The 16714-nt window shown below is 50.0% G+C and overlaps 1 protein-coding gene across 2 annotated transcripts in view; it reads right to left on the bottom strand.

The window, feature by feature from the left end:
- FHAD1 (forkhead associated phosphopeptide binding domain 1) overlaps positions 1–16714 on the bottom strand; it is a 165286-nt gene that overhangs the window by 17412 nt on the left and 131160 nt on the right. For both annotated transcript variants that reach the window (XM_045165685.1, XM_045165684.1), the window contains exons 21-28: positions 15358–15531; positions 13229–13454; positions 11176–11254; positions 8396–8502; positions 6542–6701; positions 5017–5149; positions 1265–1394; positions 469–593 (exon numbers count right to left, since the gene is read on the bottom strand). In XM_045165685.1, the coding sequence (XP_045021620.1) occupies positions 469–593; positions 1265–1394; positions 5017–5149; positions 6542–6701; positions 8396–8502; positions 11176–11254; positions 13229–13454; positions 15358–15531 (1134 nt within the window). The remainder of the gene's footprint in view (positions 1–468; positions 594–1264; positions 1395–5016; positions 5150–6541; positions 6702–8395; positions 8503–11175; positions 11255–13228; positions 13455–15357; positions 15532–16714) is intronic.

Raw genomic sequence — 16714 nt, 5'->3', positions numbered from 1 at the left:
TAAGAGCCCGCCAAGGTCACTTGGTTTGCAGAGCTGGGATTAGGACACAGGCAGGTCTCTGATTCTAGAACTGTGGTGTCTTCTTAATCATCATGGCTCCCTTCTGCTACCTTTTCTGTGTTCGGGTTTTTAAGTTTACAGAAAGAAGCAAATTTTAGGCAAACTCATGGCATCATGTTATATAGCTTGTTGAATATTTTCTGCAGAATATAACATATGATATGAAAAGGAGGGCCCAGAGATTGACCTGGCCAACATCAGTGTGATGATACATCCTGCTATGCACATTTGAAAGCCCCCTTTCTGTTCAAACACTGGACCACTGGTAATGCTAGGCACTGACTGATCGATCCAGATGCTAGGCTAACAGGGAGGATCTGACCCTGAACCAGTGAGGCCAGGGCACCTGGATAGATCTGCCCTCAGGCCCACCCTCACCACGTGTCAGTCACTGCAGAGGTAAATTACCACTCGGCTCTCTACTCGTGAGAAAGTTGGCAAATCAGGTTTTACATCCAATATTTTCTGGACGTTTTTTTCCATCCCAAGAGTCTTTAAGTCTATAAATGATTCATCCATGTGGTCCTTATGATCTAAAAAAAGAAATAATTTATTAGACTCAAAAGAAAGGTTCAGGAAGGAGTCACTGGATGTAAAAAAATCACAGCTGCTGTTAACTGGACGCTTACCATGGGCCAGTACTAACCCTCACAATCTGAGGCCCAGAGAGGTGAAATGACTTGTCCAAGGTCACATAGCTAATATGAGGCTGCAGCCTCTTACGGCTGAGGCTCTGAGGGTGAACCTTTGGCCACAGGTAGGAGGATGGAACTTGAACCCAGGCTGCTAGGGCCTGGTTCAGTGCTCCACCCAGCAACAAGCTCTGTTTCTTGAGAGCCCCATTCCCTCTAAACAGGGTATTTATCTAGGAAGTTCCCCAAGGTTGATCCTTGAACACCATCAGTCTATGCAAAAGTTTCCAATGCGCCATAGTGAAATAAGAAAAAGAAGGACAATGTTACGAGTTTTTCATGAAATCCTGTTTATTTAGTATCAAGGCCTGCTCTTGACTTTGAGATCATGTCTGCCCATCTTCCCCCCTCCCCCCGATTCATCTTCTTCTTTTTAAAAAAAAACTATGTCTTTTCACTTATGAAATGATAAGAATAGAAGACAGTGATCCTGGTCAGCCCCCACAGGGAACCCTCAGGTCTGGGGCCCATGGCTCAGCACAGAAGGGGCCACTAGGAAGGAGGGAACTTACTTGAGGAGCCGGCCTTCTCAAGTTCTTTAATTCGCACACGAAGCTCAGATAAGGCCTTTTTCTGACGCTGAATGACCTCCTCGTGTCGGGACCCTTTGCATTTGGCCCCTAGATCACTGAAGGACTGCTCCTGCGGCCAGAAAGGTGCAGACAGCGGCTTTATTAGGGATCGGAATCTCTCTCTTATATTTGAAGAAACATGAACAATTCATGGATTAGCAGAAACCCCGTCATTTAGTACCCTGGAAAATACCGTTAAGGGGCTTCAGCAGAGAAGGAATTTAAATATTTCATTTCAAATACAAAGTCACATCTAGGAAGATTTCCAACTTCCCTACTGACTTAGCATCACTATAAATAAGAGATCCCCTCTGTTTCCTCGCCATGTTTTCTTTCTTTCTTTTTTTCTAATATTCTTCTAAGTTTGGGTTTCCACTTGTCATTCTGTTCTCATCTTTGAACAATCACATCAAATTCACTCCTGAAGGGGGTACTTTTTGGTTCTTTTTTTTGGTCTAGTCTCTTCTCTGACCAGGGATCAAACTCATGCCCCCTGCCGTGGATGCATGGAGTCTTAACCGCTGGACTGTCAGGAAAGTCCTGGAGGGACATTTTTCGGTGCTTAGCTGGTAGTAAGGATGATGGTCTCATATTTGCTAGGGGGAATTGCATGGATGGGCTCTTGGCTGGTCTAGAGAGACCTAGCAGGTCCTCCCTGGGGTCTCTTCTCCCCTCCAGTCCCCCACCACTCATTCCTTCATTTCATTCAGGCTCTGCTCCCCATCTCCTCCTGCAGAGGCCTCCCTACTGCCTTGTCCCAAAGAGCCCCCGCCCCTATGCTACTCAGCCCCAGTCCTGCTGTATCCTTCCTTGGAGGGCTCACCCTCGCTGGACATTTTGTTAGACGTTGCCTTGTTTATCGCCTCTTTCCTTTTTCAGAATGTGGACCCTGTGAGGAGGGGCTTCTCAGGTGGTGCCAGTGGTAAAGAACCCACCTGCCAATGCAGGAGATGTGAGAGGTGTGGATTCGATCCCCTGGGTCGGAAAGATTCCCTGGAGGAGGGCATGGCAACCCCCTGCAGTATTCTTGCCTGGAGAATCCCTGGACAGAGGAGCCTGGCAGGCTACAGACTACGGGGTTGCAAAGAGTCGGACACAACTGAGCATGCACGCATGCATGGGCCCTGTGAGGACAGAGTTTGTCTCCCATGTAGGCCGTGCTATTCCCAAAGCTCAGCCCTGTGCCCGAGCATAGTAGGGACTCCATAAATATGGAGCCAGCAGGGGCCTGCCCCAGTGTTCCTGCTGGGACCAAGGTTCAGCCCTGAGAGAAGGGGGTGCTGCACTTAGTAGGGCATCACTAGACCCTGATCTGGCTCCAGCCGGCTTTCGGCCTGCTCGGCTGGTCCACTTCCGGGGCTGTTTCTACACCAGCCTCCCTCTCTTTGAGGGCATACGTTTGCCCTGGGAGTGAACACCAGGAATGTTGTGCATGTGCACACGCGCTGGAGGGTGGAGAGGAGGTGGTGGCTGGTTTTGGGGGTGGGGCAGCCGCCAGGCTCGGTGACAGCATTTCCTCTGCCTGGAGAGCTCGGCTGAGCCCGGTGTGACCCTTACTCATGGCCCTTCTGGGAATTTGTTTATTTAGAGAAGATGGAGATTCTTTCTCATACAACTCTTAAGCCCTCTGACCCACTCTGGTTTAGAAGGCAGGAAGTAGACTGAGTGTGGAAGGCTGTTTTGAGAAAGAAAAAAAGCCTTTTTTCCTTTCATCTTGCAGCCTCCCTCCCCCACCCTCCTCTAATACTGTGTCATCATAGAAACTGAGACAGGGCCTTTGGCCAACAATCCTTCCCAGCAAACACAGGAGAGTCAGAGGGAGTCTTGTGTGGCCAGGAGCCCTGAGCATCCTGCTTTGCGCCCAGCACAGGGTCTGGCATACAGCAGGTGCCCAATAGTTGCTGAACGTGTGAACTAACACAGGCCAGGTCCTACACTAAAAGCTTGGATTTCAACAGGAACGAGACCTGCTTCCGGCCCTGGGCGCTCACAGCTGCAGAACCGGCTGCAGCCCCATGGCTGGGCTGCCCTAGTAAGGAGGAGACGCTGCTGCTATAAAGGTCTCTGGATGATGACGGGAGCCAGGGCCAGCCGTCGGGGCCACTGAGCCGTCTCCTTCATGCTGCGTGCGGCCTTGGCTCCCTGCTGTTTGGCAGGGGAAAGGCATCTTTGAGGAAGCAGGCAGGCAAGCCGACACATTTGGCCCTGTTTCCAAGAGAAAGTCCAAAGTGCATTACTGAAACGCCCTGGTCTCTAGTTTCATAAAGCGAAGGGAGAAAGGAGATCCCTGGACTCCAGGAAACCCGGGGCCTCAAGGAAGTGCCGTGCCCATGGTCAGCCAACAACGGATCACTGGGAGCACGACCACCCGCCACAGGGACAGGTGGGAGCCACCGTATAGGACCATGGGATGAAGGCACAGTTCTCCATCGATGATGTGATCCCTGTGCACTGCCTGGCTGGGACTTCCAGGTGTGTGAAGGCCTCTGGGCAGAGATCATCAAGTCAGCCACGGAGCATAAATGGCCTGGCATTTGAGCCCTTTCAGGCCTAATTTAGGATGTCCCCTGGACATCTCAGAATCACACCTAGGAATCTGTTCTACATACTTAGGGCTTCCCTGGTGGCTTGGGCAGTAAAGAATCTGCCTGCAATGCAGGAGACCTGGGTGTGATCCCTGGGTCTGGAAGATCCCCTGGAGGAGGGCATGGCAACCCACTCCAGTATTCTTGCCTGGAGAATTCCATGAACAGAGGAGCCTGGTGGGCTACAGTTCATGGAGTCGCGAAGAGTTGGACATGACTGAGTGACTAACGCTTTCATTTTCACAAGGATATTAACTACAGCAACGTGAGGAAGCAGAAACAAATGTCCATCAACAGGCTACTGGCTGGATAAAAGGGACGTGACAGAATTCAATGGAAATGGCCCTGCGAGCCCCCAGCACAGGGCCAGGGGCTCACAGCTGTCAGAATTGTGACGGGCAGCAGCTGCTGCCTTAGGGTGGGGGGTGGGCATCCCCGTCTGACAGCAGAGGATGGGTGCCGCCCCATGTACCCACCACTGTCGCCCAGCCCACACGCTGGGCCTTGGGGATGAAAATTTCCAAATCATTTGGTATGTTTGCCTCAAAAATACAATTTCCAACTTGGGACAAACAAAAGCATGAGGAAGATCTTCACGTACGTTTACTTGAAAATATGCCCATGAAATAGTATTATGTGGGAAAAAAGAAATAAGTTGCAGAATAAATATGGTTTGAGACTATATTTTGAAAAAAAATCTGTCAAATAAATATATGTATATGTAAGCTTGTACATGTTTGTGTGTGTAAGTTAAATTTGTTTCTCAAGAATCCCATGATGGGGTGGCTGGCATTATGCCCACTTTCCAGACGAGGGAACTGGTACCAGGTTGCAGGGTTTCTGAGTGGAGGAGCAGGATTGGAACACAGGCAGATGGGCTCCAAGCCTGAACTTCAACCGCTGACTGTATGAGCGTGTGGTGGTTTCTGTGAGGAAGAGGGCTGACGGTACCTGTGCTCAGCTGATGATAACTTTATACATTTCACATAAGCAAGGCATGCTTTTGGAACTTAGAATGAAGATGTTTTCAAAAGCAAAGAAAGCCTCCATTGGGCTCTTTCTTAGCTTATCTTTCTAGATGCCCCCAGTGGTGGGGCAAGTGCTCACCTCTTGGCTGCTCAAGAAAGTATCAGTGTGGACTGGTTCTATCTGCACGGAAATGTCACACATCTTGGTTGTGTTCCTGGGCTTCTGTTCCTTCTCCTTGTGCAGCTGAAGTTTTTGTTTCTCTTGGGAGGCCCTGGGGGCAGAGAAGATGAGTCACTGAGCAGGAGGGTGACTAGCCACACAAGGTTTGGGAACCACAAATTACCTTTGTACTCACAAGCAGAAGTGGGAAAGGGACTCCATGTTTACAGGGAGCTGAAATCTTGGAGCCTTCAAGCTCCTGCCTGAGGGTTTCCAGATAATTGAGCTTGTTGGCTAGTGACCAGGGAGGCAGGCACCTCTCCATTATTGCCTCCTGCACTGCGTCTGCAGGATACCTGCTGTGGCATTTATGGGGGCATTTAGTGCCTGTCTGGGCTTCCCTGGTAGCTCAGATGGTAAAGCGTCTGCCTACAATGCAGGAGACCCGGGTTCGATCCCTGGGTCGGGAAGATCCCCTGGAGAAGGAAATGGCAACCCATTCCAGTATTCTTGCCTGGAGAATTCCATGGATCAAGGAGCCTGGTGGGCTACAGTCCATGGGGTCGCAAAGAGTCGGACACGACTGAGCAACTTCACTTAGTGCCTGTCTGCTATTTCTAACACCTGGTATATGTCAACCCTTCTATTTCTCATAACAGTCCCATGAGCTAGGGACTCTCCTTGCCCCATTTTACACCAGGAAAGAGACACGGCAATTTCCCTGTGGTCATGGAGCTTATAGGTGAAGGCACCTGGCTTTGAATCCAGGCAGCCTGGGCCTGGAGCCTGTACTTTTAACCACAGTGTGAATCCACCTTGGCTATGAACCATGAAGCAAATGAAGCTATGGGTTATACATGAGACATCAGTTTTATTCAAACTTTCTTGGGGAAAACATTAATCTTATCTCAAAATATGGATAAACTATGGATGAAAATGCAAACTCACATATGTTTCATAGACAAACCTGCAGAACAACAATATATTTAGTTTAAGCTGACCTCCAGTTTACACTTTTGTTCAGTCAACATTTATCAAGGTCCTTTACATGCCAGGCATTGTGTGAACGGTGGGGAGTCAGTAGCAGGCAAGGTCTACAGGGGGTCCTCATGGGGAAGGCAGACAATTCAACAGGTGGGAGCAGCCTGGCTGTGTGAGAAGTGTTAGATCAGGTAACATGCAGGGACTGAGGGACCCTGAGCAGAGCAGGAGCCCTTGGCTATGTTTGGTGAGGGTGAGTAAAGGAGGATTTCCTGGAGGAAGCCGCATTTAAACTGAGACTTATCTGAAATGTTGGGCAGGAATCTCTGAGATGCTCAGAACTGAGCAAAGTTTTAAATGATGAGGTTGTGAAGCAATGAAATGTATGTCATTCACTCATTCATCTACTCATTCATTCAACTCTTTAATCATCATTGACTGAGCCCTTCCTCTATGTCAGGCTCCCTGGGTACTTGGGTATGCCTGGGCTCCCCACACCTGCTGTGCAGGCCTTTCCACCCACCTGAGAGCCTGCTTGAGGACCTCCAGCTCCTTGTCCTTCTTCTCTACCAGGCTGGTCATCTGCACCATCTTGTCCTTGAGCACGCTCAGCTCACTGCTTTGTTGCTGGACCAGCGCCACGTTCCGCTCCAGTTCTATCTTCTGCTTCTCGTTCAGTTCCCCTGTGGGGTACATGCAAGCTGTTGGCAGTAGGGTCTCCTGCCTTGGGTTTCCTGGAGGGCCATAGTAGATCTGCCAGGCCTCCAAGAACCATGAGGCGGTTCACCCTCCAGGAATTCTTAGGGGGCTTCAGTAACGGCCAGGAGGTCTACTTCCAAAAAAAAGGAAAAAACCAACGAAACCGCCCACCAGCATCACCTTTCGATGAGTGCCGGCGCCCCGAGGCAGCCTGTGTGGCGCCCGCCTGGCTCCAGCTGTCAGGGCCTGTGTGCCTGTGGCATTTTAGGGCACCTTCAGCAGCCTGCTTCTGCATCTGTTTGCCTGAGGCTTCTGAGCCCTCTGGAGACAGCTCTACTCACGTGTCTGCCAGAGGCAACAGCCTCCAACCGAGGCCCAGTGGAGACAGGCTGGAGCACACAGCCCAGCCCCCTCCCCGTCCAGGTGGCACTCAGAGGGCTGTGACCACATTGCTCCCCAGCATCCCCCCCTCCCTGGCAGAATTAAGCTCTGTCCCCCACTGTGCCTGATGACAGACAGCATGGCAATTCTTTATCTGCTTTCTTCCCTTCCCTGTCTCACTTCCCTTCCATTGCTGTTTTCCCTTGGCTCATCTCTCAAATAAACCACCTGCAGCGGAATTCTGGTCTCGGGGTCTGCTTCTGGGAAAATCCAAACTAAGATCCCTACGTTGTCTTGGATCTTCATAGCAACCCTACAAGGCAGTTCCTAGTAACAGCCCCACATCACAGGTGCAGAAACCGAGGTTCACAGAGGTCAAGGGACTTGTCTAAAGTCACCCATCTAATAAATAGCAGATCCAGAACTGGGTCCAATGCCTCCCGATTCTAGCCTTTCTGCCGCAAGTTCTCATATCTTGAAAGGGGGAAATCCCTCTTTGAAAAATCCTGTTATAAAAGTCCTGGGGACATCAATTGGTCCAGACACAGGGAGTAAACACAAGTGAAGGTCTGGGATACACAGGGCTTGAGATGGACCAGATAAAAGGAATAGTCTTCACCCTCCCTCCACCCCCTCCTAAACCTAATTATACCTCCCGACTCCTGCCCTTTGGCTAAATGGAAGCTAGGGATGGGAAAGAAGAGGCAGCTCTAACAAGCAAGAAGAAGGGAGGCAGAAATAAGTCTGGGGAGAAGAGGAGCCAAGTAGGAATATTCAGCCAGACTTGTGCCCATCCGGAAGAGAACAGACCTCAGAGCTATCTTGCCCCTACTCTAGGTGGGTCCTGATGTCGACGTGAGGGACAGGAGGAGCCCCAACAGGCAGATGTGTGGCAAGTGTTTTTGCATCAGAGGCAGGAGAGACTAGGGTACACTCACTCTAGGTCCATAAGCAGGTGGGCGCTAGGACTTGTGCTGGCTGGCCTGCCAAGCGAGGGGGCCCACGGATGACCTCCAAGCCTTTGCTCCTACAGACAAATCCTCTGTGGTCAACAGAGATTCTCCCCGAAAAAGAAAGCTGCATTTCTACTCCGAGATGTGGAGCCATGTGAGAATGCTCCCTGTGATCCCATATCAAATGGAATCAGTGCAGTACCCGCAGCTTTTGCTGACCCTGAGTTACAAGTGCTGTGATGGCCCAGGGCAGCAGGTTGAGGCAGCTTTCCAACCCCGAAGACCCATTTCTTTCCTTCTCAAAGTGCGTTGGGAAATCGAGAAACACAAGCAACTGTACAAACCTCTCAGGTCTGACATTCGGTTATGAGCTTCAGTCAGGTTCTTCCTTAACCTCATGATGATCTCCTGCTGAGACAGGATCTCCTTCTGAGCAGTCAATAAATCCTCTCTGAAATTCACACACACAAAAAAACAGACCAAGTCAGTTCAGCTCTATCTCTGTGGTGATGCTCCAGTGCCTGGAAGGGGAAAAGTACAAAGGCAATGTGATCCTCCATCAGTGATGGTCCAATTTGGGGATGATGCCACCCCCAGCAAGGGTGATAAGTACAGTCTTGAAAAGTTCTCAAAACAAGAATCCGTTTTGATGCACCTTCGTTATAAAGAAATACTTGGAGACAGAACAAAGGATCCTGGCTGGGTTTGCTCTGAGGCTGAAATACAACTAATATCAAAAGGACACCTTTTCCTGCTCAACCATCTGTCAGCAGGAACCAATGCTCTCATGGACTTTCGATCTTTGGTGCAAAGAAGAGGGGAGACTATTTTTGTGTGTGTGGGTTCAGGGATTCTTCGAGGATGAGGAAAAAGAGAGAGAAGAGGACAGTAAGGCTTCTGTGCTCTCACCAGCTTCTTTTAATTCCTGATGGAGAGAAGAGGGACCACATGAGTGGGTGGTGTTCAAGTGACCCTTTGGGGATGTAGGGGCTCCAGGGGCCCAGAGAACTAAGCGGGGGACACAGAGAGGTGGATGAGGGCAGGTCCTTGGTCCCACACCCCAGAGGGTGTGTCTTTGGGATCAAAATGATCAGGGTGGCTGACTGGGAGGTGATGTTTCATGGGAGGGGCCCAGGGTGATGGTGGGAGAGGGACCTTGAGGGCCTTATGAGCATGTATGAGACACCCCAGCCCTCAGAGAAGCATATTGTGTGTGTGTGGTGTGTGTGTGTGCGTGCATGTGTGTGTATGTGCATGTGTGTGTATGTGCATGTGTGTGTTGGGGCAGGAGGAAACACTGCAAAGGGGGTTTAGAGATTGAGTCTCTCAGTTCAGTTCAGTTCAGTTGCTCAGTCACGTCTGATTCTTTGCAACCCCATGGACTGCAGCATGCTAGGCTTCCCTGTCCATCACCAACTCCCGGAGTTTACACAAACTCATGTCCATCGAATTGGTGATGCCATCCAACCGTCTCATCCTCTGTCATCCCCTTTCTTCTCCTGCCTTCAATCTTTCCCAGCACAAGGTCTTTTCTAATGAGTCAGTTCTTCACATCTGGTGGCCAAAGTATTGGAGCTTCAGCTTCAGCATCAGTCCTTCCAATGAATATTCAGGACTGATTTCCTTTAGGATGGACTGGTTGGATCTGCCTGCAATGCAGGAGACCCTGGTTCGATTCCTGGGTTGGGAAGATCTGCTGGAGAATGGATAGGCTATGCACTCCAGTATTCTTGGGCTTCCCTTGTGGCTCAGCTGGTAAAGAATCCACCTGCAATGTGGGAGACCTGGGTTTGACCCCTGGGTTGGGAAAATCCCCTGGAGAAGGGAATGGCTACCCACTCCGGTATTCTGGCCTGGAGAACTCCATGGACTATAGTCCACGGGGTCACAAAGAGTTGGACATGATTGAGTCTCTGGGTAGGTATTAGTGTCACTTCATTTGTATTCACAGTCTTTTGAACTACAGCCTCCTCTTATATAGACCTTTGAAGGTAGTGTCTGTGTTTATTATGGAATAAAGCAAAATACTTGCAGGCTGCATGTGAAAATTGAAATAAAAAAGATTGGTGATCACTGGAATGGATCACTCACATACACATACATGTCTGTCTGTCTATCTAATCTCCTTGGCCATGACTCTTCCAACTTGAGGATGAGACTCTATGTCAAGTGTGTCCATCATTAAGGAAGTGAACCAGAGAACAACTTGATGCTGATTCTTTTCCAGGTCATGGCGACTGTTTTCTTTACAGAGTTTAGGAGGAGACATGAACTTTACAGGAGGAGACACACTTTTCAGAACGTGAAGATTGAGAGTCTGCCTATCATTGCCTTCTTGGGGTAAAACCTGTGAGACATGAGACTTTGGTAATTGGTATTTGGGGCAGGGTTCAGGCTGGTGGCTTGCCTTCTTTGAGAAACTTTCTGAATCCTTTCTCTGCATCATGTTACCACCTTCTGCTTTGTATGATGCTTGGCGGTGTCTTTCAGGATCTTTCCCATCCATGGGTTTTGTTTCTCTGGAAATTGTCAGCTCTTTGAGGGTTGGGAAGATCTCATGGAGAAGGGAATGGCTACCCACTCCAGTATTCTTGCTTAGAGAATTCCATGGACGGAGGAGACTGGTGGGCTACAGTCCATGGGGTCACACAGAGTCAGACACAACTGAGTGATATTACTTCACTTCTTTGAGGCTCCAGATATGGACCTTTGAGTTGGGAGGGGTCTTCAAGGTCATTTAGTCTAATCTCTTAACTTTTAACCCTCTCTGGGCCCCCACTCTACCAAGCAGTTTCCCCTGTTTTGAAACCCCAAAATGGGCTTGCCTCAGGCAGGTCTTTGGGGAAAACAGCTAAGCAGTAGCATTAGCTGGCATTCATGTGCCTCCTTATCTCACAAGCTGGGGGTGCTGAGGCACAGGAGGGGACATGACCTGCCCGGGGCTACATACCTGGAGAGTGTTGAGTTTAGGATTTGAACTTAGATCTACCCAGATCTTTCTATGACACCAGTGTGACTTACTAAAGGGACTGAGAAACTCAACCAGCAGCAAGGACTGCACAGACTCAACTCTTGTCAGATTCTGACAATGTGACCAGAAGCAGGAGTCCCATCCAGTACTCACATCAGGTGGTCGCACATTGCATCTTTGGAGCTGCTCTCCCCTAGAGGTGCTGCTGCAGGCTGTGCGTCCCCCTCCTGGGCTGAATCAGAGGGACACGTAAGCGTCATCACAGTCCTCAGGCAAGAGATATTTTCCTTCCCCTTTGCTTATCAACAGAGCAAACCTCAACTGACAATCCTTCCCTCCACCCCCAGCCCTCTCCACCTAATGAGAAACACCATGTGTTCTGTGTCACAGGCTGCCCTTCCCCCATGCATGAGCTTGTGACATCTTTCTAGCTGCTCTCTGAGGTGGTGGTGCTTCCCAGGTAGCTCAGTGGTAAAGAATCTGCCTGCCAATGCAGGAGACATGGGTTTGATCCCTGGGTCGGGAAGATCCCCTGGAGGAGGAAATGGCAACCCACTCCAGTATGCTTGCCTGGGAAATCCCATGGACAGAGGAGCCTGGTGGGCTACAAGCCATAGAGTCATAAACAGTCGGACACAACTGAAGCGATGAACACCCACTGATACCACTGACTGCTGCGGAAGTGAGCACAGCATTGCTGGGACCTGCTGGCAACCAGTCTGTTAAGGGGTGAGAGGCAGAGCCTTAACCCCTCCCTGGGTCACACCTCCTGCCCCATTTCCTGCTCTCCACTCAGATAAGAGTCTCGTCCTGTGCTCACCCCCCAGTTACTCCTCAGCCCACTGCCTTCCAGTTTCCGCCTCTGCCCCCATCCTCAGTTCACTTGCTCGTTTATTTGTTCAACAGATGCTTATGGAACATCTGCTTGACGGCAGGCACGGATCTAAGCCTGGGGTGACAAAAGAAGTGTCCCAGCTGGAACACCCTCCCTCTGAGCTGGACCTGGGCTGGGAACCGAGTCCCAGCCTGCTCTTGCCGTGGTGCCCTGTTCATGCCGCGTTCCCTGTCAGGGCAGTGACCTGGCAAACTGTAGGGATGCCGCCTGGTGGTCCACAGCTGAACTCCCAGTGTCTAGAATGAGCTCAGGACCCAAGAGCTGCTCAGCTAAGCGTGCTGAATGAATGTATCCATGAGGTGAGTCCTGACAGCCTGTCCAGCTGGCTTGAGACTAGGACCACGGTTCTCAACCAGGAGTGAGTTTACCCCTAAGGGGACATTTAGCCATGTCTGGAGACATTTTTGGCTGTCACACTGGAGTGGGGGGCGGGCATGCAGTGGGTAGAGGCCAGGGACACTGCTCAACACCCTAAGTGCATAGGGAAGTCCCAACAAAGAGCACTGCATTCCACGTGCCTGCTCAGTTACTCAGTTGTGTCCCGCTCTTTGCGACCCCGTGGACTGTAGCCCTCCAGGCTCCTCTGTCCATGGGATTTCCCAGGCAAGAATACTGGACTGGGTTGCCAGGTCCTTCTGCAGGGGATCTTCCCGATTCAGGCACTGAACCCACATCTCCTGTATTGACAGGCAGATTCCTTACTGCTGAGCCACCAGGGAAGCTGATTTAGCCCAAATGGCAATATTAACGCTCAGGATGAGAAACCCTAGGCCGAGGCCCCTACTTCCAGAACTCTTCTCCAAGAGCTCACTGTCTTTAGTTTTATCTGTCACCCTTGGTCATTCAGGGCAAATAAGTGCTCACAACTCTGAGTTCTTTCTTCAGGCTTTTTTTTTTTTTTTTTTAAAAAGAGATAAACCCCAGCTGGTTGTGAAAAAGCATTAGACAGAGCCTCAAATTGCTGATGGCAGAGAGACGCCTTTGAAAGGCCCCTGCCCGGGATGCTTCCATGGGGAAAGGATGATTCCCATCGTGTGTTCTGACACCGCTCATAGCCCCAGCAGCCTGTGCTGCTCCCTGGCTGACTGGCTCGGCACAAAGCCTGTCTCTGTTCATCGTGTTACTTCTGCTGAACCTGGGCCTGGAGGGCACCTAACTTTGCAGTGCGACAAGGACAGGGGCCTCCAGACAATAGAGGGGCTCTTTAAATGAGACGCAGACTTCTTCTTGTCCACCAGCCTGGAGGGACCCACAGGGTCATCAGAACCCACCCTGAACGCTAAGGTTCCCCCGGCGTCTCTGTGGACTGACCTGGGTCATTGTCCTTCAGTGTGGCGATCTCTCCTTCTATCTTTCTGTGGTGTTCGGTCACTTTCTGGAGTCTTTCCTCGAGGCTCACGATCGTCTGGGAGTGCTGCTTGATTTGTTCCTTGTATTCCATGATTTGTTTTTCAAATTCGTGCTTCTGTGATTCCTGCTCCTCTTGGAGGGCCATTACTCTGTGCTGTTGCAGCTGCATCCGCTCCTCCATCATGATCTGGGGAAACACACATGGTTCATGTGACCTTGGGAGCTGGGTAAGACGACGAGAACAGGAACAACACGGCCCCTCTGCACCCACTGGCACTGAGCTCTGCCTGCCCCAGGACCTTTGCACGTGCTGTTCCCTCTGCCCATACACTCCTCCCCCAGCTCCTCACAAGGCTGATTCCATGTGTGCTGGGCTGCAGCTCCAATGTCACCTCCTCTGAGAAGTCCTCCTGGACTGCGTATCTAAAGAAGACATCATCCTGTTTTATTTTCCCCGAGGCACTTATTACCATGTGAACCATCTCATGTCTTTATTTCTCGCTCCCACTAGAATGGAAACTCCACGAGGGCAGAAACTTACCTTTTCTTATTTACCAATATGCCCACAGCATCAGAGCCCAGATCCCTGCCACAGCATCTAGACCCAGATGCTCAATAAGTACTGGCTGAGTTAATGAGTGAACAACTTTATAAGAAAAAAGTGAATAAATTTGTATTTCTTGAAAACAAAAGTTACCAGTGGCCTCCTGATGGTGAGTCACACCCCTTCCCATGACTACCCTCCCCTCTTGCAGCTGCTCCCGTACACCTGAGTCTCAGTGCCTCATCCTTGCTCCCCTCCCGCTCCCCCCACCCCTTCCTCTGCTCTCAGAATGAGGTATCCTGCCACCTGGATGATGTCATTCTCCCGCTCTCGGGATGATGTCATCCTCTTGCTCTCCATTCCTTGTTAACACGAAGGGCCTCTCTTCTCCTCCGGATGCAGACATTTTCTGCCCCAGATGCTCACACACGTCCCCTCCTTCAACCATCACTCCCCGAGGCTCTCTTCCAACTTTAGTCTTCATGTCTCACTTCCTGCCCCAAATCTAATGTGTCACTAAAAGTTTGGGCAACTTTTGAACTTTGATACCCCTACCATCGGTTCAGTCTGAATGCTTTATCTTCTCCAGGAGACAGTCCCTCTCCCACAAGAAACCTGCCCCCATCCCCCAGTCCAACCTCTATCTTTCCAGCAACCCCATGTGCCATCACCGCCCCCCTCCATGGTGCCCTGGCTAGAAGCTCGCCTGCCTCCTTGGCTCCTCCTTCTCCTCGGGACTCTCCTGGGGACTCCCTCTCCTTAGGAGCTAACTGTCAATCAGTTAGCAAGTCCTGCCATTTCTCTGGTAACTCCCTCCATAGCAACTCCTTTTCCCCACTCCTCTGCTACCCCGAGTGTCCAGGTCCTGTGATTCAGGACCTTGGGAATGGCCACCACATGCCACACCCCTGAGCTGCTGTCTCCAAGCCCAGTCCCTCTCTACTTCCCTCTGCCAAGTCAGTCCTTATTATGTCCTTGTCCACGGACCTGCTGGTTAAATGTATGAATGACAGGTCATTGCAATATCGAGCCCTGATGGTGAAGGGCCTTGAAGGTCAAGCTAAAATTGAAAAAGGCTATCTTAAATTCTATGGAATCATCACTGGCCCCTAAACTCCAGGGCTGCTCAGTATGATCCTGGGAGTAGCCTGAATTACATCATCTTAGAAGGCCCTGGAGAGAGGGTGTCATAGCTTCTGTCTACCTTTCATAGTAAATTAATGCTTCTCAACAGGGGGTGATTCCCCTCCCCCTCCCTGCCCCCCCCCCCCCCCCCCCCCCCCCACCGAGGGTGATGTGGCAAAGTCAGAAGACATTTCTGGTTGTCACACCTGGGGTAGACTGCCACTGGCATCTTCTGGGTGGAGCTCAGTGGGTGCTGCTGCACATCCTAAAATGCACAGGACAGCCCCCCACCCACCATGAGAGTCACCCACCCAGAACATCAACAGTACGGAGGCTGAGAACCCCCGGTCTAAACCACACATGGCATTGTGATCTTGCGTCGAAGGGAAAATTCTTCCGTCCCCGGAAGGCACTGACTTACCATTTTTGTCTTGGCAGTTTCCAGTTCAGCTAATGTTTCATTTAATTTCATGGTGAGGTTCTCTGCTTTCAGACTTTCAGCCATCTTTGTTTTCTGAGCCTTTTCTAGCATGGCCAGTGCATCATTTAATTTATTATTTAGAATGTCTTCTTTTTGCATTTTTAAATCCATTTCCTAGACAAACAGCAAACATCAAATGAACAGAAATTCAGGTGTAAATATTTACCCCAGCCTCCCAATTCCCCTGTTTTCAGAAAGGAGGGGACCTCTGTTCTGTTATGTTGATCCTTTTAAAGTCCAAAGTCCATGCTTTCTCTGGAAAGTTCCAATTATTGCAGAACTCAAATTCAGCTGAGATCTATCTCCTTGAGATTTCTGGCCCCTGAGCTCAGTTCTGTCACCTGGAGCTCATTGAACAAGTTTTATTTCTCTCTTACGAGACAGCCCTTGAAATATTTGAGAAGGCTGTCATGTCTCTCCCTAAATCTGTCTTCCAGGATAAATGTGCCGAGTTCTTCACCCCCGAGTCACAGGACCTGTGTTCAGGACATTCCTCCAACTTACTCCGTGACTTAGGCCCTGGGATGACCTCCCCTGGGGACCCAGGGAAGGTTAGACTCCAGTCGCCGTGTCCCCAACAGCTTCTACCTTCTCCTCAGACCCATTCTTTCCATCTTTGTCAAAATTCTACTCTCTTTCTTGAGTCCCTCCCCAAATAGTGCAGAAAGTGGGCTTTGTGACAGGCACTGTGCTGGGGCTGGATGGACTTCATCTATTTATTTGACTTCACTTTTTAGAGCGGTTTTAGGTTCACAGTAAAACTGAGCAGAAAATTCAGAAAGTTTTCCTTTAACTCCCACCCCAGCCACAGGCACAGCCTCTCCTACCATCAACATCCCTCATCAGATCATCTCATTTGTGATAACTGATGAACCTACATTAACACATCATTAGCACCTAAAGCTCATAGTTTACATAAGGGTTCAACTCGGTGGTGTACACTCTATGGATTTGGACAAATGTATGATAACATGTATCCACCATTATGGAATCACACAGAATAGTTTCCCTGTCCTAAAAACCCTATGCGCTCCATCTACTCATCATCCTCCCACCCCTTACCAATCCCTGATCTTTTTATTATTGCCCTAGTTTCGCCTTTTCCAGAATGTCACATAGTCGGGATCATACTGTATGTAACCTATTCATGAACATTATTTAATCCTACCTGAAACGTATTCAGGCTTCCCTAGTGGCTTAGATGGTAAAGAATTGGCCTGCAATGCAGGAGACCTGGGTTCGATCCCTTAGTTGGACAGATCCCCTGGAGGAGGACATAGCAACCTACTCCAGTATT

The sequence above is a fragment of the Bubalus bubalis genome, chromosome 5 (genome assembly GCF_019923935.1).
Source record: "Bubalus bubalis isolate 160015118507 breed Murrah chromosome 5, NDDB_SH_1, whole genome shotgun sequence".
NCBI lineage: Eukaryota > Metazoa > Chordata > Mammalia > Artiodactyla > Bovidae > Bubalus > Bubalus bubalis.
This window is presented reverse-complemented; position numbering and strand designations above follow the sequence as displayed.